Raw genomic sequence first — 23,734 nt, forward strand, 5'->3', positions numbered from 1 at the left:
GGGCTTGTGTCTGGCTAAAAATGGTGAGTGTGGGAGAGATTGAATGAATCTTCATTTCTTCTATTGACCATGTGTGTGCACACACAAAATCCTTCTTTCAGATCTTAGGCTTGAGGGATGATGAGTACAGATTTATACTAACATTTCACTGATGTGGCACTTTGAAGTGAATAAACAGGGAAGTGCAGTCACACAAAGCACCAACTCTTGGTTTTTTTGAAGCAGATGTCCTGAGGACCACCATTGCATACTCATTCTTTACTTAATGGAAATAGTGGAGGTTGCCAAGGCCAAGGTATGGTCCCTTGGGTCTTCTGCCTGTCACTGCCACCTGTCATATTAGGGAGGGGGAATAGTAGTTTCGGTAACTCTCTGATCACTATATTTCATATGTGATAATTTCAAATAACCCACAAAATTGGATGTAGAGTCACACTCATTAGTTCTGCGCTCTGCCCTCATTTTTAGCACTTGTCATATTCATTTGTTGGATTTAGTGAACTGAGGTCAGGATCATCTTCACTTAGCTTTGGAGATTCTACTCTTTTATGGATTTTTCAGCTGTGATTATAAGAAATTCCTCAAGCTAATGCTAACGACTAGAAAATAAAGGTAACTCTGCATGCATTCTGGCTTGAAATCCAGCCCCTCATAATTTGTTTTCTGTGAAATCTCAGGCAAGTTTCTTATCTTCTCTGTTTCTTGATCTCCTCATCTTTAAAACAAAGAATGATGTGCATACCTACTTCATAGGGTTTTTATGAAGACTAAATAAGTTAATATATGTAAAACATCAAGTGGCAAGCATAGTCTCAGTTCTTCACAATGGTTTCCTTTGTGTTAATGTGACTCCTCCTGGGGTTGAGAGTTGATGGCAATTTTTAAACCATCATCTTATTTTTTAACACTCAGTTTTTTCAATGTGGATGGGATAAGTGAATGTAGTAAACTGTACAAAGGTTTCTCTAGGGCTTATGTCTTTCTATATACCTGTCTACATTAGCAAATATCATGATTTTGATGATCAAAATCCCTCAAGGAGCTCCTCCAAAAGACAAAAGTAATACTGTGAGGGAACCTAGTATCTTTGTCTATCTAAGAAATATGCTTATGCCAAAAAACAGTGCATATATGTATACATATAATATTTAAACATTGACACAAGTCAAATGTAGGTAAATGTTTAAAAATCATTTGAATAACATATGATAAATGTTTAAAGAGCTCTTTGAAAATACGTGTTTCATCCATATAATGACTTACGTAGTCATTAAAAATATGTGTAATACTTTACTAATTGAGGAAATTATCAGAGACCATATGTAAACTTAATAAAGCAGTATAAAAGGTTTTAAATACAAGATGACTCCAAATTTGTAAATGACATATGGTGTCTATGTATCTATTTAATTAAAAATATTGGAAGGAAGTATACTCAAATATTAACAGTGGTTATCTCCTACTGGTGATTTTTATTTTTCTTCTTACATATTTTATGTGTAAGCGTGTAACATTTATCTAATTACAAGTTAAAATTAAGCTTCATTAAAATGATGCATTTCTGATGAAACCTATACCATTGTAACCACAATGTGTTATATTGCTATGCAAAGTAAATAAACAGAAATTCAAGTAATGTTAAAATTGTGTATTAGCCACTTCTAGAAACTAATTGAGTAATGACAAAAATAAATTTCCAAACTGATCATATGGAGACAGTAAAACGATCAGTGGTTGCTGGGGGTTGAGGAAGAGGGAGAATGAAGGTAGAGCACGGAGGATTTTTAGGGTGGTGAAAATATGTATGGTACCATAACGATGAACAAGCCTCATTATATATTTATCAAAACTCATCGAATGTACAATAACAAGAGTGAATGGCACTGTAATACTATTTTCAGTGATTGTGGTGTGTCCATGTAGGTCCTTCAATGGAAAGAAATGTACACTCTGGTGGGGGATGTTGGTCATCAGGAGGCTATGCATGTGTGAAGGTTGGAGAGTGTATGGGAAATTCTGTACTTTCCCCTCAATGTTGCTGTGAACTTTTTTTTTTTTAAAGATTTTTTAAACATTTATTCATGAGAATAAATGAATTCTCACATAGATGGAGAAGCAGAGACACAGGCAGAGGGAGAAGCAGGCTCCCCATGGGGAGCCTGATGTGGGACTGGATCCTGGCACCCCGGGATCACGCCCTGAGCCAAAGGCAGGTGCTCAACCACTGAGACACCCAGCCGTCCCTGTTGCTGTGAACTTAAAGCTGCTCTAAAGTACCCAAAGTCTTATTTAAAATAGAATAATAAAAAATAGTAAAATAAAGTAACTACAAAAAAATCACATTCATTGACTCATCTATATAAACTTCTTCCAATGTACAACGGGAAATTACTTAAAGGAATTATTCTAACCATTGAAGTACACACATTTCTTTACTAACCTTACAGAATTTGTAGTCAGAGTCCTTTCCACTCCACCAAAAATACACACATACTAACCTGTACACCAGCACAGCTTACACTTTGGAGTCTTTACAGACCCTATGAAACTTTCATGGACCTGCAGTTAGTTTCTCCTTCCGAAAGAAAGAAAAAGTAATGTGTATTCTATGATATGAATTGTGGAATTACTTATGGTAGTGAATAAATCAAAGCAATTTGAATGTCAAATAGTAATAAAATGTCTAGATAAGTCATAACACAGGAACAAACTGGAATTTATGTAGTCTTTAAATTAAATGTTTACGAAGACAATGTATTGCCATGGGACAGTATGATGTATCATTTTTTTAAAAATTATTGTGCAACATAGTAGGAAAATAACTGAGAAATATGCACATACATGGAAAATGAGAAGAAAATTTACAAAAACACGGTTTTAGTATAGTCTTAGCATTGTTGAATTCATGCTGATTATTTTCTTATTTTTCACACCTCCAGTGACATTCATTTTAAAATAAGATGAGAAAAAAAAGCAAAGAAGAAAATCAGTTCAATCAAACTATCTGTTGTGCAAATGTTCATGGCATCAGGTGCCTGTCTCTTCTTTTTCATTGGAGAAAGGGTTCATAGTAATGCTTAATTACCTTTTTCAGCTGAATGGATGGAATTTGGAGTACAAGCTACTTTATTACTGAATGTCAAGCTACTTTTTTTTTTAAAACAAAGTTTCTCAAACTCTATGGCATACTTTTTCATTTGTTTAGATTTTTGATCCAAGGAAGACTGCAACTTTTTTTCTTTTAACTTACCAGTGTTTTTATTGATAAAATTATACAATGACTGGATTTTGCTTTAAAAATAATACTGCAAGGAAGAAGAAAGTGGAGGATGACCCACAGAAACAAGGCTGGTCATATAGTGATTGAACCTGGCTTGCTTGCTTGCTTTCTTTCTTTCTTTCTTTCTTTCTTTCTTTCTTTTTTTTTATTTTTTTACTTTGTCTTAATTACTAACTTAATGCAGTAGACTCTTTTAGGATGCTAAGAGTACCTGGATCTCTAACTTTCCTAAGGCATTCCAAGTGAGCTTGCCCTTTCCTGTACTGCAAATCCTTCTATCTGTGCCACGCGTTTCAATTTTCAGAATGTGTTGGCATCTACCTCCATATTTGATGTAGTAGCTTCATCTATGTTCAGCTTAAAATAACGAAACATTTGGTGAAAGCTGTCAATAAGAAAATAAGAATGCATTGGTAGATAAGAATCTAATTTTATAAATCTGTGTATTTTTTTCTCATCTTAAACACAGATTTTCATAAATTTTGTGCAAGTTGGAAGAAATGGTAAAAGTGGAGATTTTAGTATACTTAAATATTTGAGCTCAGTAGGCATAATCAATGCCCAATGGAAGTTCTAAAAAATGAACTACTATTATGGAAAGAGTACAGTTTACAGAGAATTATTTTAAAAAGTCACCTTATTTTGCAAACCATTTACCTAATATTTCTTTACATTATTTTAGCCTTAGATTTGATTTTTAGTTGTTTTACTTGAAGCCTTTAAAAAAGTTGCTATTGGCTTTTTATTCAATGTTTAAAAGACGATCATTTTATTTATTATTTTGTTCTTCTACATAAATCAATGATTTTTATCTTTCTTTTTTACAAAATAGAAAATATTGTTGTAATAAAACGATAATAAGAAGGTTGAAAAGTCTGTTAATAATATTTGGGAAATTAAAGGGCCCTAGGCTATGTCTGTATATGAGAAGATTCTGGCTAAAGTCATGAACCTTATTATCACTTACATTGGAAACATTACAAGTTTAATCCTCCACTAACACAATTCAAAAGAACAAAGTAATTTTTCTCTATAAAATCACATTAGTCTCTCATTTTAGCTGAAAATTCCCTGTTTAGTAAATGAGAAGTAAGATAAAAGGAACGTGCCCCAAGAACCCAAGCTAAGGGAATCTGAGTGACCAGGTTGATCAAAGACTACTGAGAAGATGCAAAGGAAAAGAGTAGTCAAGGAATCCATCCACAGATGAAAACTTACAGAACAAAGTCAAGAATATTATTAAATTTGTTAGTAATATTGTAATTTTCAATAGCAGTATAGTATATCTCCCTGAAATGCAGTGCTACATAATGCAACCGAACTTAGGGATGCCAAGGGACAAACAGCTAGTATTATTTGCCATGGCCTTCATACCTACTCCATGAGTAGAGAGCAGTGTTTTGAAATATTTTCTTAGAAGGAGAAACATATACACTCCTTGAGACAAAATTACTATCACAGGCCCAACACTCAAAAAGAGTGTTTAAAAAAGAATATATTTTTAAATAACAACTAAAGATATTCTGCTGACCATTCATATGTATTCTTCTGTGTGACTTACATTCTTTATTTAAAATATGACCAAATGAGTTAATGAAATATGTTAATTATGAAGAACGAGGGAATTCAGTTTTCATTTAGATTTAACATGTACAGTGGCATACTTGCAAAAATAAGAGGGAGTCAAGGTATTTCCCTTGGCTTATCTTTAAAATAATACACAGTGCCCACTGGTAAATGTATAGTGATTTTAAGGTGAGTGATATGTTCTTCCATTTATTTCAGTTTGAACAAATGCATCTATTCTCAAGACTTTTGTTTCTGTTTTTTGACACAGACAGAATTCCAAAGCAGGCTGTATCTAACAAATATTAAAAGAGAATCACTAAAACTAAACTAAACTAAATCAAACCAAACCAAACAAAACAAAATAAAATAAAATAAAATAAAATAAAATAAAATAGAATCATTAGATGTTTTGCTGTCTGCATTTCACATGAAATATATCTGAATCCAAGGTCATCCACATCACAAGAATTTGGACACATTTAGGTGAGCTGTAAGAGAAAACTCTAAAGAAAAGGAGGATAACTTTGAATTTTAACATGTGGAGTGTGTGTGTGTGTGTGTGTGTGTGTGTGTGTGATTGTTTAAGATCTTCAACTTAAGTTGAATTCAGAAAGGATAGTATCAAGTATCAACGTAAAGTGGAACAAGGCTGTGTGAATGGGTCATCAGACCTCTCAATACATCAAAAAAAGTGTAAAAATGGCATTTTTCTATTTTAATTTTGTAAACAACTACATGGAATCCTCATAACTTTAAAAACACAACATAACATAAAGAGATTTACCGTTTTCATTCACCAGTTTTAACATTCTGCTTTGTTTCATTGAAGAATAAGGAATTCAGACTTTGGGATCTTAATCGAGAAAAATTATATGAAAAAAAGAAAAATTATACGGAAGAACTGGTTAGTGCTAGTCAGGATGCTATTGGAAGAGCAATTAGATAGTGATTTGTCAGAAACAGCAATTAAAATCAAAATTAAATAAGTAAACCCTGCAATTTTTTTTTTTTGTCTATTGTGCCCCCCACAGGACAGGATTAGTTCCAACTATGATGTGAAAAGGGTCCTCAGCTTTTATTCACTATAAAGTTAAAGGTTTTGTGTTAAGGAGTTTGATATGCAAATAATTGAGAATTATCAAGAAATATCCAGTGTATCCAGTGAGACAGTGTCATTGTAAGGGAGATTTTCAAGGTATCATGCCTTCTCAGAAGAACTTACTCTGGCTTTGATAAAGATTCACAAAGGATACACTTAAAAAAATCTGCAACAAATTTTAATCCAAAAATCTGGGGTGCATTTTGATGCTCAAGCTTTGGCATTAGGTATTTTCTTGGCCATCCTTTCTTCTTTATTACCTGTCCTCGGGGAATTTACTTTAAAAATGACAAAAGTGATTTTGCCTATTTCTCTATGGAAATTAAATGAAACATCATAAATATAATATATAGATATATGTGGATTGATGTACAATTTCCAGTAATTGTTGAGTCTTACAAGACATAGCTACTAACTTTCCAAGGGGTCATGGAATGATTGGATGACAAATGACCAGGTAAAGTCTGAGTTAGAATGATTGGGTAACAGGGTGTTAGTCTGGAAGGAAGGAAGGAAATCGAGGATGGACTAGATCATCTTCCTTATCTGACAGATGAGGTCATGGAGCTACTAGTATGTAAAGGTAAGTCACGAGCTTTCACAAAGATGACTTTCAACATGAATTGTTTGCTATCATACAATTAATTATTTCATAGGCAACAATACCCGTGCAATCAATATTTATGACAAAAAAGTTTTCAAAGTACTAGAAGCCTGTTCTCTATTCCATCAAGATGGTATATGGTTGCCTTTGCTATCATCTGCACATCGTCACTGGAGTATCCAGTATTAAAATGTAATATCCCCCCCCACCACCACTCTGTCTTTACCTCAACTCTTCCTTAGAGCCTGTGGGCACTTGAAGCCTGTGTCTATATTTGGAAAAACTGTATCTGAGACTATTATATGCTATAGCAGTATATAGCAATCATATACACCCATAGTTTAATCTTCATGTCTAAGAGATAATCTAGTAGAGATTTTATTCCAGGGTCTTGTGAATTTTCCAACCCTGGGATATATCTGCTTACCTAAGAAAAAGAAAGAACTGAAAAATGCTTGTGTTATCTTAACATTGCCAGTTTGGCTGATGTCTAAATGATTTGCTTTCATTGGCATTCACTTTAAGACTTGTCAAATTAAGCAAAAATAAAGCTAACAAAATAATCAAACACCTAAATTTAATATACGTATATATTTTATATATTTTTATATATGTTATGTATGTTTCATATATACGTATATGCTCAGATATGTATATAGGTGTATGTGTGTGTGGAGTCACAGTAGAAAACAGATAATTATAAGAAAACAAGGTGGATCTTAAGGAACAAAATTCTTGCTTTACCCTCACTATTTCTTTAAAGGGGAAAGAAAAAAGAGGAAGAGATAAAGCTTATTTAAAGGCATCATTTCCCACAACATATTGGGACGTGTCTAAAATTGAGAACAGCCCAGAAACATTGTGCTGATCTTTCCTGGATGAAGACTGAATTTCTGAAGACTAAGGTACAAACACAGTAGAGATATGCTATCATTGAATACACTGTACTGAATCTATACAATTGAATAATAATAAAAAAGTATTCTTTATATAGAAAATGTTTCCCGGATACCAAAAGATCAAATAAAAATCCCACCCTTCCTGCTGTGTTCCTAAGTATAGTATATACTCATTTGGGAAATGTTTCACAGCACTTGTCTCAGGGCGATATTTTCTGGCTTACAGGACTGGGATCAAAGGAACCAGCATCTCCCCTCACTTAGGGAGCCCTGGTTTCCTATAGCACCATACAGCAGATGGATGTGCATGACTGCTGCACACATCAAGCGTATTCTGGTGGAAACATGGTTATTGACAGCCTTCGCCATGGTCGCCAGAGGCCTCACTTAAATTGTAGCTGTCTTTCAATCCAGAAGCCAATGGGCATTCTCTCCAAGTGTGCTTGGCCTTACTTTTCTCTTTTTGGTAGGTCTGATATGCTATTATTATCAAAAGAGATTAATCTGTGAAATCCTAAAATCAGCATTTTTCCTCCTCCAGAAGACCTTACTATTGCTACTTAGAAATGATGTGAATCATTGGAGAGGTGATAAGTTTACAAATATTCAGTCCTTAGCCCATAGCAAGGTATATATTGGATTAGAGTATAAAACAGAGAACGTTTAATAACGTACATAGGAAAATCAGAAATTTTGGATGCCAATTCTCCAACATCATTTCTATTATTTCTCATTAGCATGAAATTGGTCATATATTTTGAACAGTGTTCCATAGTAACTTAGAATAATATATGCTTTATATTAGAATAAAAGACTAATCAGAAAACGATTCCGAGTAAAAAACTAATGAGTGACATTCATTCTTCAGTAAATAACTAATATGCAACTTACTTAATTACAAATCTCCAAATATCTATTCACATAATAAAGACAAGGAAAATGAAGCAAAACCAAAGGCGTCTTATAGAAATAAGCACCTCTCTGTAGGCACACGAGCTTGAAGGACAAAGTACCGATGGTTCCAGGTGTTTGCCATGTTAGATCAACTTGGAAAGTTTTGATGCTATCAGCACTTGTCAGCTGGTGCCCAAAGATGTGCATTTTGAGCTTGGGCCCTTTTCAGAGGAGAGCTTCATATTCCAAGAGGAGACAAATGACCACTGAACTAACCATTAATATCTGTTCTGTATGGAAGATTTTGTCTTGTTTATCAATTAGGAAGTAACTATATCTCTCAACTTGACATCAGACTGCCGGTGGATATGCCCAATTCATGCTCTTCAGGATAAACAAGGGTGTTTATAATCACATAATATATGGCTCTACTTTATTTTAAAAAATGGGGGTTGCATCAGGACTCAAGTTTGATTGACAATATTCAATTTTTCGGAGTAAATAATATATTAAAATAACTGCTGCGAGTCACCTAATTATCACCTCCTAATTAGGTGAAATCTGTATGAATCCTTTCGATATGCAACAGGCAACCTTTTGGTGAAAAACCCAAGAAGCAAGGTTGACTTCAACGGCCTGATGAAGCCTTCCAGTTAATGTCTGGTAACAGTGATAAATTTCAACACGATAACATATTGGATATGCAACTTCTGGGGGTCTTATATCCTTGTCCATGAAGACCATCTTTCTGAAATATTCCCAAAGATACAATATTTTTAAATGGGAGCCTAGATGGTCTAGAAATCAAAAATTTGTGATAATCTTTTAAGAGTCTAACAACATTACCTCTGTATTCAAAGTAATGCAAGAGTAATAGGACAATTAATGAATACCAAAAACCTTTTGTTAAATATAAAATGCATTTCTACTAAAGTGTTTTCAACATCAGAGACCTTGAAGTGCCACTACACAGTGCGGTAAGAACACAATGTTTTCCTCCCCCTGCATGACGTTATGTCTATTGTTAAAGAATGTTCTTGAAAAGCAATTTACAATGTATTTTCAACAGAAACAACTTAGCCTCAAATAAGAATTGTATATATTCAATATTTGATTCAGAAATGGTTACATTCCCTTTCAACGTAATGTGAATCTTCCACAAGGAAATTTTAACCAAAGTCTTCCCGGACTGCAGTAAAAGAAATCTTTTATATACTTTCAAATACTGTGCCTTTTTATTTAAAACAGTGTAAACATAACAACTCAACACCACCAATAATTGGAAAAAGACTGGTTATGTGAACACTAATTTCCTTGAATGCCCCATGAAAATAAGGGTAAATAAAACAGACAAATCTTCAGGAGAAGTTTCAGTTCACCTTAGCAGTGGTAAAAATATTGCTTTATTCCAAATGAACATACAACACAATTTACTGTTCTTTTGGGGGCTTCCTGTGAACTGAAAAGTCTGGGCTTTGTGATTTCAACAATTTATTCTTTCCATTATTATCCACAGAAGCTAATGTCTTGGTCCACAAATAGTAGACTTGCTACAAAATAAATAGTCAAGAGGATGACGAGAAAGCAAAGGGTAACTGTCAATTTGATAATTGGCTTGTGTAAATAACTGAAGTACGCGTGATTCAAATTAAACACACATCCTCAACTCGCCTTGTGATACTGATACCATTAATGAGCCAATAGTTGTTCCTCTCAAAAGTATTCACACCAGAAAATTATCTTGACATAGTCAAGAATTTTATAGGACCCCGCCATGCAAGTGACCTTGGTTTAAGAACTAACTGAACTTTATACTTAATGGATAAATTTAAAGTGAACAGATCTGAGAGGGAAATTTTTTTTCTGAATATTAAATTCCCTGATGTTCCAGAACAAATTTTAGCAAGCTTAATATGCACACACATGCACACACATACGCACAATGAACACATGTGCATACAGCATACCTGTGCTCAAGTGAGCAAGCCCATACCGACTCACGTTTCTGCGCGCACGCACACGCACGCGCACACACACACACACACACACACACAGGCACACACACATCGAGAAGTGCTCCTTTGGAGCCCCTACACAATCTCAAAGAAAAACACTTCTACTCGCATGATTTTAGTGACACGACATGGTGATTTTTTTTTTCTCATCTCTTTTTCTATAATAATTTCTTTTGCACCTCCCTCTGAGATTCTGTGCCTTCAAATTTCAGAGGAAGCTGGCACATAAGAGTAGCTAAGATTGCCCCCAATTACTCCTCCGATCTCCTGTCCTCCCCCTTCCAGAGTCTCTGTGCCATTCTTCAAAAATAAAATAGAAAACACTACATTGGTTGACATGACATAACCTGTGATGAGGCTGTCGAGTGAATAGAAATTTAGGGGTTGGGACCGGCGAGCCCAGTGGCCAAGGGCCACCGGGTCACTGGCACGTCCGCCCTCAGGATACAGCTTATCTCTTGGAAACCAGGTAACCAGTGCTTTTTTATGATGACACTGGTGCGGTGGGGCTGAGGGTCCGAATCACCCACATCTACTAAGGGCCAAAGAGGCCGGTGCTGGGACTAAGTGAAATTGTAATCAGAATTCTACCCAAAAGCTTTAGTTGCAAGCTTTATCCCTCCTGAAACGTTTCTTTCCCTTTAAAAAAATATTTTGTTAAAAAACAGTATGATATGAGGGCGATAGACTATTTGGTTTCTTCTAAGTAGATGCTCTTAAATTAATGCATATAAATAATTTGTATTTAATTTCCCCTCTTTTCCTGTTGAGCAAAGCATAGAATGCACACATTCCTCCATCTCAAGTCACTTGGTCAATGCGGAGTCTCTTTGTATTTCATTTCTTAAGACAAATTGTGCCTCTCGTTCTGATTTGGCCGTGGGACTCAGGGGGAGAAAGGCTGTGTTTTCACTTGCACTGTCCTCGGTTTCTACGCTGGCCAGTTCATAGTCCTCTGACCGCCTGGCATCAGTCAGAATTCGGATCTGCTCCTGGACAGTTTCTAGCAATATTTTCACTTCTTGTTGTTCTGTTATAAGACAATCGCCGACTGGAATACTCACATTGACAATATCAGCAGAGTAGGAGTTTTTGTACCATTTGATGCTTTTGACTTCAGAAATCCCTGGCATTTGCATGCAGGTTTCCTCTAGACCCACCGAAGGGATGATGGGCACGGAACTGGCCCTCGTGGAGGAGTATCCCATCAGGTCCTTTTGATCCAAGCTATTAAAATAGGAACTTGTCTCTCTTGAAGGCAGTTGCATATTTATGGATGCGTTTTGTTGGGTTTTTAAACCACCGGAAGAGTACCTGCAAAAGAAACACAGTGTTAACATATTTCTGCTGTGCTTCTTCCAAGCAATAGTCAATCAACAAAGCACTTCCACATGCACCATCTCACTGAATTCTCACAGCAACCCCATGAGACGGATAATACGCTCCCAGTTAAACAGAGAAGTAAACTGAAGCTCAGAGAGGTGAAGTGACTTGCCCAAGGTCACACAGAAAATAAGTGACAGACTGAGACTCAAACCCAGATCTTCTTACTTGAAGTCCAGGGATCTTTCAACACACCACAGCTGTATAGGCAGGTGGGGTATAGTCTTCCTGACCTCTATCCTAGAATACAAAGTAAATGGGGATTGAGCAGGTAAGTGTGGCCCTTCCGTAGTGACAAACAGGAAACCCATAACGGCATTACTCCATTCCATACACGTGACCACCCTCTCAGCCCGGGGTTTAGTCTGTAGACTCGCGGCCACACTCGTTGGGAAGGAAGCCCGACACGAAGCATCAAGGTGCTATCGTCCCCTGAGTTTTTCTGCTTCCCACTGACTTTGGGGGAACCGAATGCAATTTTCATCGGCTCTCTACTCTGTAGAAACCGTCTCGTTGCCAGGCTGCTGGGCCTACAGATGGGAACGGGGGGGCCTACAAGTCCTCCCCAGGGAGGAACACGAAGTGAGGTCCATTGGGGCTCAACCAAGAGGGCAACTTCCCCCAAGTGGTTTCTGGAGCCAAAAAAAAAGGTAGTTTGTTGCTGCACAGCCACCACGGTGCCATTCCAAGTCATTGGAACATGCCAAAATCTGGCTAGCCCTCCCACTGCGTGGCCAGCGCTGGTGAATTTCCCAGCATCAGAGGGTGGGACAGGTGTGCTGTGGATTCCTAACAACGTGGTCTGGAGTCTTGAACAGGAGTCTCTATCCTCTCAGTGATCTGTCCTTAATTTGAATGTTTGATTTAAACCATTATAATATAGCACAATCTAAACATATCCACCCTCCATCTAATAGGTCGTCTTCCCCTCGTCTTGCATTAGGATGTAAATAAAAATCACGTCCATAAATGGAAAGAATACTTGCAATGAACCGTCTTGCATACTAAATAGGAGTCTTTATTTCAAGGACACAATCAGAGCAACTCAGGGGTCTGTCTTTCCACCAGACGGAGAGAAAAGATGAGGCTCACATTTAGGTGTCTTTGTAGCTGTGCTTAGTACAGCATCGGCAGTCAATAAATCCCGATCGAGCGGATGCATGACTACATGAACAAATCTTCAAGGTAAGTGCTCCCTTTACATCCCAGTTAATGTCCATTTCAAACATAATAATAACAGCTGACATTTGCAAAATGTTTTTAAAAAGCATGCTTATGTCTAATTGCCTCATTTAATTTTTTAAAAACCTGTGGCTTATTTATTATTATTACCATGCGGTGGATGAATAAACTACATTAAGGGGCACTCAACTGACTTCTCTCAAATTATACCTTTGGTACACAGCAGAGGAACAAGTTAATCCTGAATTGTCTTATTGTAATTCTTCCTATCAAAGCCAGAAAAGAGTGGGCATCCCACGGTGCACTAGAACACCTTTTTAGGGCTGTATAATCTTTTTTACAATTACAATCTAATTGAATAGCTGTGCACAAGGAAACTCCCTGTGGGATCTTACTCCTTTCACTTAAATGTGTTCTATGGCTGAAAATCTGACCCTAAAGTTTCTGATCAATGACTTGATTTCAACAAGAAAAAAGGGGGGCAGATATCAGGGCTTTGTGCTCTGTCCTCAGCACCATCCTGTTAGCGTCACTAATATGTATGAAGATACAGGGTGTCTGCTTATCATGTTCCCCAATGGCACAGAGCCAAAAAATATAAATGGGTTAAAATTGTATTCCACATGGATCAGTGGAAAGACTCTAACAGATTGAAATGTGATGGTGACAAGTGCACAGTCTTACACATGCCTCTAAACATTCCTTATGAAACTGTTGGGTAAAGGTGTAAATATCTCAGAGGACTTAATAAATTGTAGCTTCGTGATGACAGTGGATGACCAGAAAGTAATCAAAGGCAATTCAAACCAAACCTGGGGCAGTCTTCTGAATTGTGGACTTGAGTGATAAAGAGGAATTTCAATCAATTTATGTGTCACCTTGACAGGTATGGGACACATGGCTGACAGGAACTCAAATCCAGAATGTCACCTGAACATGGAAATGCACCTCAAACAATTATCACTCTCCAAAATGTGATTTTGTTTTATATCAGACATGATTTTTAAGTCTCACTGCCATTACAAGGTCTGGAATCTTAGACAAATGGCAGCCTCACTTAAATGTTTCGTTAATTAAAACAGCCAGGTGGGAATACTGACCTAGGGGGTTTCCTCTGGGGAGGAACTGCAATAATGCCTCTGTGCGATTCAACCAGAGTCCTCTCTTCCTTCACAGAGTTGCTGTGAGGGTCCCAACCCTGGTATTTAAGTAGAAGCTACTACATCCTATTCTCCAGAAATTTAAGCGAGCGCTAAAATTTCTAATGTGGTTCTGGATTCAAAGCCACTACAGAGTTCTGTGTCCCCTTCAGAGTCACTGACTCACAAGTCTGATCCTCGAACTTGTCATTTGTTGACTATAAAACACCAGTTTGAGTTGCCCTTCCTCTGATTTCTCACCAAAGAAATCACTGGTGCATTTCATTTGAGAACTATGGGAGCCAAAACAACCTTCTCAAGATGAGAAATTCCAACAGTTAAGGCACTTGGTTTGGTGCCCAGCGATTAAGGGGTCAGGCCAAGGAATTTGTCGTGTTTCTGCAGGGGGACTCCAAGCCTCAGCTCCTGGTGTTGCACAACATTGGAATAAACTGACTAAACAAGAAATCCATTTTTTCCTGAGACCCATACCCTTAGTGATTCCATTTACACATCATCATCCACGAATGTGATTTTCCTCACATTTCTTTCCTAGCTTAGTGGTTCCTTATCCAGAAAGGCTAGTATTCAATCTCAGTTCTTTTACTTGGGCTATGCCACCTTAGGTTAGCCACTTCAACTCTGCTATCCTTAGTGTATTCATTTTTAAAATTCCTCAAGGATCCCTTAAGTCTAGCTAAGTGAGGTAGGTGTTCAGTACAGTTCGGATCCCCTCTATGTTGAAGGTGGCAGTCTACTTCTGTGATCCCATCTCTTTGTGTCTAGCATATGAATACGTTGGTTTGGTTTGCCTGACAAAACCTAGTTCAGAGCTCCGTAAGCCATTGCTGTGGTTGTCCCAGGGCCATCGATCCGGGATAAGGCCCCTGAAGAATCTCCTCTGCGCCTCATTCTTTCATCAGACCTCCCTACGATACGTGCTGGGTTCAAGCCAGGCTGAAGTAAGTGCTAAGGAGGGAAGTCATATACACCAGGAGCCTAACTAGCAGACAGCGCCCACACGCTTGATAAACAAGCAGCAGATGGCTGATAGCTCTGGTAAATTCATTCACTCCCCCTCCGGGCTAGGGCCAGATTTGAAGAGGGCCTTTAGCTGCGAAATTCTATTACCAATCCCATTTCTAGTCCGGAGAGACGGTCAGTCCCCCAGGAGTGGAAAATAGCTGTTTTCAAGAACTGAGAATGAGATTGCTCCCCGAGATTCATTGTGCTGAGCACACAGTGACTTAGAGTCACCATTTATCAACATCGGATGCATATCACACACAGGAAAATACACGTGGCCAGCCAGCTGGAGAGAATATTCCAAACTCGATGATGATTGAACCAAAACAAAACCACTATGCAGACAGTAAGTGTAAGTCTCCCAGGAGGTAAAAGACAAAGCAGTGCCTGAACATGCATGGAAATCTCTGAGCCTCTGAAGATCCATGTACGTGTGGTTCAAGCCTATGCCGGGCATGCGCTCAGAGCGACCCTCTACCTGGGACATCGGGGATGAGCTCCATAACAGTGACCAATGAAAAGAGAGCATGGGCTTGGTTCTCTCCCCACTCACAGAATCTCTGAACTTGATTTCTCCTCACTCATTCTCACCCATATATATATTCCTAAGTAACAGACATTATTAGTGATTTAAGAATCACGGTCAGTGCTTAGTGATTTAAGAGGAAAGCCATTATGAAACATGATTAATTATAATTTGGGGCTAAATGCAAGCCCCTTTTCTAGATATAAGGCAAAGAGAAGTGCAAACTGCTTCTTGATTTGCATTATGCGTTTTGGAGAACTTGGCTGTTATGTTGAATTTGCAAACTGTCACCCCAGGTCTGTATCAAAGGTATTTTACACTCCTTTTGGAATTGCTTCAAAATTACAAATGTCTTTCTAACAAAATCTACTGCTGAGTTTTGTCAGAGGAGGAGGCACTGCTGTAAATGTATCTTACCAAGAAGAAACGGAAAAGGTAAGATAGACGTCTCCTATCTGCTTTGGCCCTCAGTTTGGTACAGTCTGGAAGGATCATCCAGGCCAAAGCAGCATAGGAACCGGGCCCACCTTATCCAGAGTGATAAAAAAGCAGATGCAACAAGAATCTGGCTTGGATGAAGGAACTGATTTTGGAAATTTCTGGAGTAAACCTTGACCGCATTGCTCTTGAAATTAATAGTTCTCTGACAGTTCCTGTGACAATAGTTCCTGGGACAGTAAACAGTTCCTCCAGACTACTTCTCTGCTTACTACATGTCAGGTACAAGCCTGTATAAATACAATTTATTTTATAATTTTTAAAAATCTGCCCAACGGGAAAAAAAAATCTGCCCAACGACCCTTAGGAAGGTGGTATTATTTTGCCTAATTTATACATGAGAAAATTTAAGTTCAGAAGATAAAATTTTTTCAAAGATAATATTTAAAATCCAGTCCACTGAAGTAAGGGCTACCATGTTTGACTGGGCAATTTATGTCAATTAGGTGAATGGGGGCTAAAATTCATCTTACTCCACTCACTATGCCATGGGGCCCAGGAGGGTCTGTGTCTGGTGGGAGGAAAGGGCACCTTTTGTCCTGCAAGAATGAACGGCAGCCCTGGTGTCCAAAGCCCATCTTTCCACCCCTACACCATAAATGAACCTGAAGATCTGAGTTCAGCAAGTTGTACTTTGACAATCTGCTGTCAACATTGACTAGACACGTTCAAGAACACCCAGGACAGAAGCAGATACTATATATAAATACATTACAGGTTACTGTGGAGGGTATTGCCCACAATGTTGATTAGAAAATTGAGTAATTTTCTTTTCAAACCCAAGAATGAAGGAATACATTAGTCCTCTTAAGAAACTAAAAACAAAACAAAACAAAACAAAACAAAAATTCCCAGTAGCTTTAACAACCATATAACATACTGCCTAGATAACTGTACACACTTACTTACTCTCTAGTGTTATTTTTCTAACATTTCCATAATGCCTATTTTCTATTATCTCCATTCTTTTAAGTTAGTCTACCTTTTGTGGAACAGAGATGGAAGTAAGCATAAACAGACTATTAATGGCAAAAATCAATAAACCAAACCCCCAGGAACATTACAACTCAATTTAAACTTGGAGCATTAATGACACCCTCCCTAAATTCCATCGCTTTTAAGACCTACCCTTGACAAGGTATCGTATCCTGGTCTGGGATCCTGGATTCCTCAAGTTGCTGATACGCTGGTCCCACGATGCCACCCAGCCTACTTCGGGGCGAGGGGGGTGTTCTCCTGAAGGTATTCCTATGGAGCATACCACTCCTTTGCCCTGGGCTGCAGCAAGAGAGACTCCTGCTGGGATGAAAGAAAACCAACAGATTGATCCTAGCAAGAACCTTATATGTGGCTGCTCACACTTCAAACACTGCCTTTTCACTCCAGGTACTGAACGTTCTAGGTTGGGCCCTCCATCCCTAACCGTAGAATAGCTGCTCAGAGGAGCCCAGAAGTTGTCGAATCCATTCACCTTTGCAGGCAGGTACTGAGACCGAAAAGTTGCCATGTTTCTGGCTCTCTCTCTAGTTTGGAGCACAATGGACTGAAACCATCGCAGCTTCCCAGCCAAAGATAAGAAGTGGGCTTAAGGATTCCCAAGCTCCTGATTCCCCGTGACCCTTATCTTCCAGGATAGAGGAGTTATCTCTCTAATAAAAATTTTAAAAATAGCTTTGTTATTAGACACTGATAAAAACTAAACACAGAAACTCTGAAGAGATTCGTGGCGGAAGAGTTCACGTATGTTAGCGTAGAATAAATAAACCTCATTTGAGTTGGCATTCTCTCCTTAACACAGATGCTAAATTCTCAGTTCACTATCTCAAACTTTCATCAGTTTTGAGAAACTCCATAGGTTTCCATTTGAATTTACTTTTCATAAACATCTGATTGCATATTTTATTTGACTCAAACATCCAAATACCCAAATAACCATATGTTTTCAGATGCCATCAGAGGGCAAAAGGCATAAATGGGATATATCTAAGTTGAGATTGGGATTCCTACATAGAATATGCTAAGCCAAAGGGCTAGACCATAATAATCAGTTGCTAATTTGACCTGTTAACTATTCCATACCCATTTCCATCTCCACCCCCCTGAATGTACCCTACAGCCATGGGGACCAGTAAGGAGAACTCTGTTCTTACGTAGACCTTCCATGGGATGCAGGTTTAAGTGACCAAACTTGCCCTGCAGTGTTCAGATAACAGGTGCAGTTAGAATCTTTTGCTGTGTTCTCCCTTAACTCTAAAAACATCAATGAAGCCATACAGAGAAAGAGGAAAAACATTTCCAGAATTTCAGCTGACCTACCAAGTTCTAAAGGGACCAGTCTCCCAAAGTAATTGTACCCACATCACTTCATTATTCGGAGTTCAGTAACTTTCTCCCTGGCAACATTACTGTTATTTCTGCTTAGTAGATATAAAACAAAATATCTCAAATATTATTTAAGATCAGAGTTTGAGAACCTGACATTTGCATGTCAGTAGACACGTTCCTGGTTTGGGCAAAGTGAACGATCACATTTTACCTTCTTCGAGCCACCATTAACTTCCTGAGTTTGTGCAAACACTAGGTCATATGCTGCAATATTATACCTTTTTCTTTATCATAATGTTTCCCGTATGTTGACAACATGCAACCTCTAGTTAGGTCACCAAGGCAACAAGTTTAAAGAGTTCTAATAGCTATTCCCGCCCCCCTCCCTTCTAGCTTCTATCTGTATTATTTAGGAGCTATTATGGAGTCTGTGGGGGGTACTCAGGCTTAGAATTAGCTGCATGTGGGGGTGCATCTCAGGTCTGTACATTACTAACAGCATGACACTGGGGGAAGTATTTCTATCAGTCAGAGTCCTGAAGGGAAAGAGATGGTATTCTAATTTGGGTCACTGGAAAGATTTTACTATTTACAAAGGTGTCTTCAGTGTTTGAGGGGAAAAAAAAGTCAGCATGGGGCACTACTGTATGTCAGGGTAAGTAACAATAGGGAGCTGTTTCTATCCCTGTATCTGAAGGGACAAGGGGAGGGGGAAGCTACTAGAATGGAGAGAGAAGGGGAGTTGTAAGGAAAGGACCACTGTCAGGCACTGTGGCCCCAGGAAGAAGGACAAGGGACACAGCTGAGGCAAGCAGGGAGGGAGGGGGCAGACAGGCCAGGACTTCAGTCTCCTCCCAGCCTTCCATCTCCTGCCCGTGCCTTGTACTGACAGCAGACAAGAGAGAGCCTTCTTCTCTTTCAGTGCACAGGGCAAGGCAGAAAAAAGGTAAAGACTAAATATGAGTAGGAGAGGTGCCAAAGAAAGGTCTTGGCATCATGGTTAAGTATTTTCATAGGACGGCTATGGGGCTAAAAGAGAGAAATTATGCATGGAGCTTGGCACGTAGTAGGGTTGCCCTGGTTCCTCTGCTACACCTCACAACTCAAAGGCTCCAGGTAATCACTGACAACCCTGGTCTTATTTCACTCTAAAAACCCCACATATGTGCTGTCTGTAGGAGAGTTATGTTGCTAAAATGTAATGTAATAAGTGTAATATAGTAGATTTTTCTTTAAAAAGAAAGAGGATTTTTTCCCCCTTTGAACTACACATGAGAAATAATGGCTTTGAATTCATAGCTTTGTTATAATGAGTTATCCAAATAAGTCATGTTTGCAGTGCACAAAGAGAAATTAATTATTCATAGCTGGCCAAACTGTCACAACCACAAAAGCTTCCAGGATGAACTAGTGACCTATCTTAAAAAACAAAACAAAACAGTTCTGTGCCTATTGATCAATCAACTATTCAAGCCTTCTAACCCAGTGGCATTCGGGAAGTTATGGAGCAGTTTGCAGGATATATAAATCAGTGACCAGGTTATCAATCATGAAAACATTTAAGTCTACTGCATGTTTTACAAAACAAAAGCTATGATATATTAAACTATAATTTACAAAGTTCTAAAAGTGCTTTGTAAATCAACCCTTGCCTATCTATCGGGACACAGTGTATGCCAACTAATACTGTATTGTCATTGAACCAAACAAAAAGGCAGATCTCTTAAAGACACCCTTATTTAATTTGTGAGTGGTTCCTGGAAACCCAGTTGAAGCCAAGATTAAGACAGGGGTACGTCAACCAACTAGGAGTAGTAGGGTATTTGCAGCTTAAATACATTAGAAACTGCAATTCTTTTTTTATTTTCAACTTTAAGATATTGATGGCATAATATAGTCCTAGGGTAACATTATACAGAATTATTTTGACTGACTGGATGGGACACCACCTCAACATGTGTTATAATCAGCAGGAGAAAATGTGGTTTTGGAGAAAATATCCGTCTTTTAAAAGGCTAGTAATCTTAGACATATTTTCCTAATTAAATAACTTCCATTAGATCCAGGAACTAAAATGCTTTCTTAACAGGGAAATATCTGTAAATGCCTCAATTGATATAAACCAAAACTTATAGTTCATAACTAAAGCAAGAATCCAATAGCCAAACATATTTCAATTCCAAGTTGGAAATATTTAAACCTATTAAAAAAAAAACTTAACAAATTTTTGGTATCTCAGTCTCTACTCACGTAGAATGTGAAAAAAAAATCATCCAATAATGAGGTTTAGTATTGAGACAGACTGAAAAGCTCCCAGTAAATGTGGCCAGCATCAAGGAAATCCTTTTTTTAGGGGATTCATTTAGAGTAGAGGAAGAAGGTAGTTTCTTTGTATAATGCATGTTTCTGTCATGGAAGTTTTCAAAACATTGCCTAGATATGTGAAAACCAAGGGTCAGCAATATTTATCTGTCACTGTTGGGAACAACTGGGTTTGTTTGTTTGTTTGTTTTAAGTATAGTTAATCTTCAATGTTATGTTAGTTTCAAGGATACAACATAAAGATTCTATGATTCTGTACATTACTCAATGCTCACCACAATAAGTGACAACTACTATTTTGTACCTTATCGTTTTCTTTGAATTTTGATCTTTTCATATATATAAATATATATATATATTTATAAAATTTAGAAATACTGTACTTCTCCCTAAGAAAAGGATGCTTAAATCACTGCACCACTTCCACAAAGATTGAGAGTATTACATCCAGATGCGCATAAACATAGCATCAGTCCCAAATTTTGGCACTTGGTTTAGAACAAAGAGTGCATTTTTGGAGTTTCAGATTCCTGTATAAAAAATGCAGCATGCGACTTGACGATACTGAAGACCTTGCTTGGCTTCAGAATGTTAGGACATTTGGAAGATAACCTTATTTTTTGTCTTTCTCCCCCAGAGAGCCAATTCATATGGTCAGCCTGCAAAAGAGTGCCACCCCATTGATGACAGATCCTATAAACCCAAGAAGACCTGCTGAGCTTCCTCCCCCTGAAAAGTTTTTTGTGTGTGTGTGTAAGAACCATGTTGGAAGACCTGGAGCATGTCACATCAACTGCCTAGGGAAGAATTAGTCATTAAATTTGCAGACGGTGATAAGGCAGGCTAGGAAAAATCATATTTTTAATAGCTTTTCAGAATGCAATTGTTTCCTTCACTGGTCTGTGTCTGAAGCTTTGATGGGTGTTGTTAGTTCCTTCAGGCTTCCTACAGGGGCATTGCTGCCTGCTGTTATCTTTTGTTGACTTGCTGTGAGCTGCTTGAGCGTCCACTCCATGGAGAACTATAGGGGGAGCAAGAACAATCATCTCTCCCGAACCAGGTTGCCATCCGTTGGCACGTGTTGCCCAGCCTTATACACAGTGTGAACATGCCCATGCCCACCATGAGCAGCTACCTGTACCTGTGGTGTTTGACAGACTGGTTTCCTCTGTCAGGAGAAGGGACCTCTGGGAATGACTGGGGGCCGGCAAAACTTGACTCCATCATTTTCTCCAATGCAGTCACAGGATGCCTTTCCGCCTTTGAGTACTGTGGGAAACCACATGCACAGAGTTGAGCTGGAGGACGTTATGAGCGGACGGCCTGTAACACTATAGCTAGATATTGAAAGGTTACTGAACACTTGCCAGTAATTTGTCCACCGGATCAGGAGAACGATAGAGACATCATTTGTACCCCATTTCCCACACACCGATGGTCCCCAACCTCCCCCCAAACTCTCTCTGCTTAGATAAGATCCATCTAGGACAGTTCTTCACTTTAGAATTTTAAGTATATCTTCTTGTTTCAATATATATCCATGGCAAACTGTGCCTGACAGGCAAAAACACAAAGGTTTTTTTTTATTCAATAGACATTTTATACACACAAGAAATTAATCAGTAGCCGAACTACAAATAGTAGGGATTCAATAAAGAATGATTGGATGAACCTCAGAACATTCTCAGAATTACAAGGATATTGATTCAGAGTACCTGCTCTTGGCTCTCCACCATTCCCCTCCTTCAGCCTTTGCCAAGTAATTACTGGGTTTAACAAGAGAAATTTGTGAGCATTTCACTCTTTATAGTTAGTAAGCTTTGGTCTGACCTTTGACTATGATATCTTATGAAGTTCAGGAGCCTTTGGGAAAATCTATAGAGATGACCCGTTAAGAAAACCTTTGCCCCAAGGGAAATATCACAGGGCATCTCAACCAGGCAGCAAGTTGTCAACTTTAATATTCCCTGGACACACAGCTCTTGAAGAGGCAGCAAGGGCTAGCAAGTTCCTCTTCCAGAAATTCCAGATTAAAAATACCCTCAGAAATGACATTTTTAGGGGCTAGGTGGCTCAGTTGGTTAAGTTTCTGACTTTGGCTCAGCTCCTGATCCCAGGGTTCTAGAATCGAGTCCCGCACTGGGATCCCTGCTCAGCAGGGAACCTTGCTTTTCCCTCTCCCTCTCCCCCCAGCTTGTGCTTTTGCTCTCTCTCTTATGCTTCAATCAATCAATCAATCAATCAATCTTTTAAAAAAAACACCTTTCTTCTTAAAAGGAAAAAAAATAAGATGACATTTTTAGAATGCTAACCAATCCAGAGAAAAGTTTGAAATTTGGACATTCATATCTAATGTATGAAAAAGAATTTCACAGAACAATGAAGACAGAGATGTAATATACATATGAAAAGCTGTACATCTGCACTCATTGTAAAATGATAAAAATCATAATAGAGAAAAGTAAATTTTAAGGTCTGGTAAAGGTACAGATTCAAGAAAAGTAGAGTTGCTGCTAATATGTTGGGGTATGAATTGCTAATATGTTCCAAATGTTAAACATACACACTCCTCAATACAGAATGTTACTTCTAGGACTTTCCATCATTAATATGATTGTAAAAATTCAGAATATCATCATGAGAGTATGCCAGTGGTACAATTTTTAAGAACAAAACAGAAAACAAACAAAAAACAAAAACAACTGGACACAATAAATATCCACAAAGAAAACCCATGCAACCATTGAAAAAAAAATAAAATCAAGGTACAAAACATTTGCATAATATGAATCAATTTCATAAATAAGGAAAATGCAGTACATATACATATATTGTATGTCTATGTGTATATACATATATTTAGTTTTATGTATACATATACACACATATAGATTTTGTATGTACACATACATATATATTTCTCTGTGTGTGTTTGTGTGTCTGTATGTTTCCCATGCAACCACACAGGATGTA

The 23,734-nt window shown here is 38.0% G+C and overlaps 1 protein-coding gene across 4 annotated transcripts in view; it reads right to left on the minus strand.

The window, feature by feature from the left end:
- Positions 1-9,713: 9,713 nt before the first annotated feature.
- The window catches only part of NRG3 (neuregulin 3), a 1,041,792-nt gene continuing 1,027,771 nt past the window's right edge, over positions 9,714-23,734 (minus strand). The window contains exons 7-10 of one of the 4 annotated variants that reach the window (XM_041746955.1): positions 21,903-22,030; positions 17,243-17,410; positions 11,912-11,983; positions 9,714-11,674 (exon numbers count right to left, since the gene is read on the minus strand). In XM_041746955.1, coding sequence (XP_041602889.1) covers positions 11,167-11,674; positions 11,912-11,983; positions 17,243-17,410; positions 21,903-22,030 — 876 coding nt within the window. In that variant the 3' untranslated portion in view covers positions 9,714-11,166. Of the gene's footprint in view, positions 11,675-11,911; positions 11,984-17,242; positions 17,414-21,902; positions 22,031-23,734 lie in introns of all 4 variants that reach the window. The other 3 variants (XM_041746954.1, XM_041746957.1, XM_041746956.1) reach the window with 3 other exon arrangements.

This window comes from Vulpes lagopus, chromosome 3 (genome assembly GCF_018345385.1).
Source record: "Vulpes lagopus strain Blue_001 chromosome 3, ASM1834538v1, whole genome shotgun sequence".
In the NCBI taxonomy this organism is placed as follows: Eukaryota; Metazoa; Chordata; class Mammalia; order Carnivora; family Canidae; genus Vulpes; species Vulpes lagopus.